The 1,664-nt window shown below is 49.4% G+C and overlaps 1 protein-coding gene across 1 annotated transcript; it reads right to left on the bottom strand.

Moving 5' to 3' along the window:
• Positions 1-347: 347 nt before the first annotated feature.
• LOC136105199 (olfactory receptor 14J1-like) lies at positions 348-1,376 on the bottom strand. The gene has a single exon (XM_065844828.1). It carries the CDS (start codon positions 1,374-1,376, stop codon positions 348-350), a length of 1,029 nt encoding a protein of 342 aa, XP_065700900.1.
• Between the last annotated feature and the right edge of the window lie 288 nt (positions 1,377-1,664).

Below are 1,664 nucleotides of genomic sequence, written 5' to 3' on the forward strand. Positions count from 1 at the left end.
GGAAGGCCAAGTACTGGTTCTCCCTGGCTCTACTGCCATGAGAGAGCTCTTTTCCCTTCCACCCATTCACACGGGAACTGTCCCTGCAGCTCCAGAAAGGTCTTGAAGTTAAGATGCCAGTAGAAAAAAAATTGTTGAAGGTCGTTTATTTTACTTGAACACAGAAAACATGAATTCCTCACTGACACAGCCACTCAGTGAGAAAAGAAAAGCAAGCAGCGAATTGCAAAGGGAATTAAAATATTTTCATACTAAACAAACAAAAGGAGAAACAAAAAATACTGCAGACAGGATGAATCTGCAATGAGTTAGACTATAACACTTATATAGAACAAGACAGAGCCAGTTTATAGCTTCAGAAATAATCCAGTCATCTGTTTCCTCAGGGCATCCTTGAGCTCCTGGTTCCTCATGCTGTAGATGAGGGGGTTCACTGCTGGAGGCACCACCGAGTACAGAACAGACACCACCAGATCCAGGGATGGGGAGGAGATGGAGGGGGGTTTCAGATAGGCAAAGGAACCTGTACTGATAAACAGGGAGACCATGGCCAGGTGAGGGAGGCAGGTGGAAAAGGCTTTGTGCCGTCCCTGCTCAGAGGGGATCCTCAGCACGGCCCTGAAGATCTGCACATAGGACAGTATGATGAAAACAAAACAGACAAATGTTACTAATACACTAACCAACAGAAGCCTGACTTCCCTGAGGTAGAACCATGAGCAGGAGAGCTTTATGATTGAGGTGATTTCACAGAAGAACTGGTCCACAGCATTGCCCTTGCACAGTGGTAGTGAAAATGTATTGGCCGTGTGCAGCAGACCACTGAGAAACCCAGTGGCCCAGGCAGCTGCTGCCATGTGGACACAAGCTCTGCTGCCCAGGAGGGTCCCGTAGTGCAGGGGTTTGCAGATGGCAATGTAGCGGTCGTAGGACATGATAGTGAGAAGGTAAAATTCTGCAGAAGCTAAAAAGACAAAGAGAAAGAGTTGTGCAGCACATCCTGCAAAGGAAATGACCCTGGAATCCCAAAGAGAGTTGGCCATGGATTTGGGGAGAATGGTGGAGATGAAGCCCAGGTCGAGGAGGGCGAGGTTGAGCAGGAAGAAGTACATGGGGGTGTGGAGGTGCTGGTCCCAGGCTATGGTGGTGATGATGAGGCCGTTGCCCAGGAGGGCAGCCAGGTAGATGCCCAGGAAGAGCCAGAAGTGCAAGAGCTGCAGCTCCCGTGTGTCTGTGAACGGCAGGAGGAGGAACTGGGTGATGGAGCTGCTGTTGGACATTTGCTGCCTGTGGGCATGAGGACCTGTGCAAGGAGGAAAGGACAGCGACAAGTTAGGGGAGACTTCTCTGAGGAAAATAAACAGGCTGTTTCTCATGGAAAACCCCCTCCCTGATGGAGGGATGTTTCTGTTCATTCTCTCTTTCTTCCAAGTGAGGAAAACAGTTCATCACAGTTTAAAATGTAGTTTAGGAATCTAGTTTCCATGAACACAGCTCTGGGGGAAATGCCCCTGTGTAGGTGTCAGACCAAAAACTGAACCACACTCCCACCCCAACCGCCGAGAACAAGAGCAGCATGGACAGGTGGAGAAACAGGGAAGGACACTGCAGTGCTACCAGAAAATAAAGCAAGGACAGAAAGGCAGACGGGCATGCTGTGGAAC

The sequence above is a fragment of the Patagioenas fasciata genome, chromosome 9, assembly GCF_037038585.1.
Source record: "Patagioenas fasciata isolate bPatFas1 chromosome 9, bPatFas1.hap1, whole genome shotgun sequence".
NCBI lineage: Eukaryota > Metazoa > Chordata > Aves > Columbiformes > Columbidae > Patagioenas > Patagioenas fasciata.

Coding starts and splice junctions, on each gene's coding strand:
- LOC136105199 (XM_065844828.1), bottom strand. CDS start 1,376: ATGAGAAACAGCCTGTTTATTTTCCTCAGAGAAGTCTCCCCTAACTTG.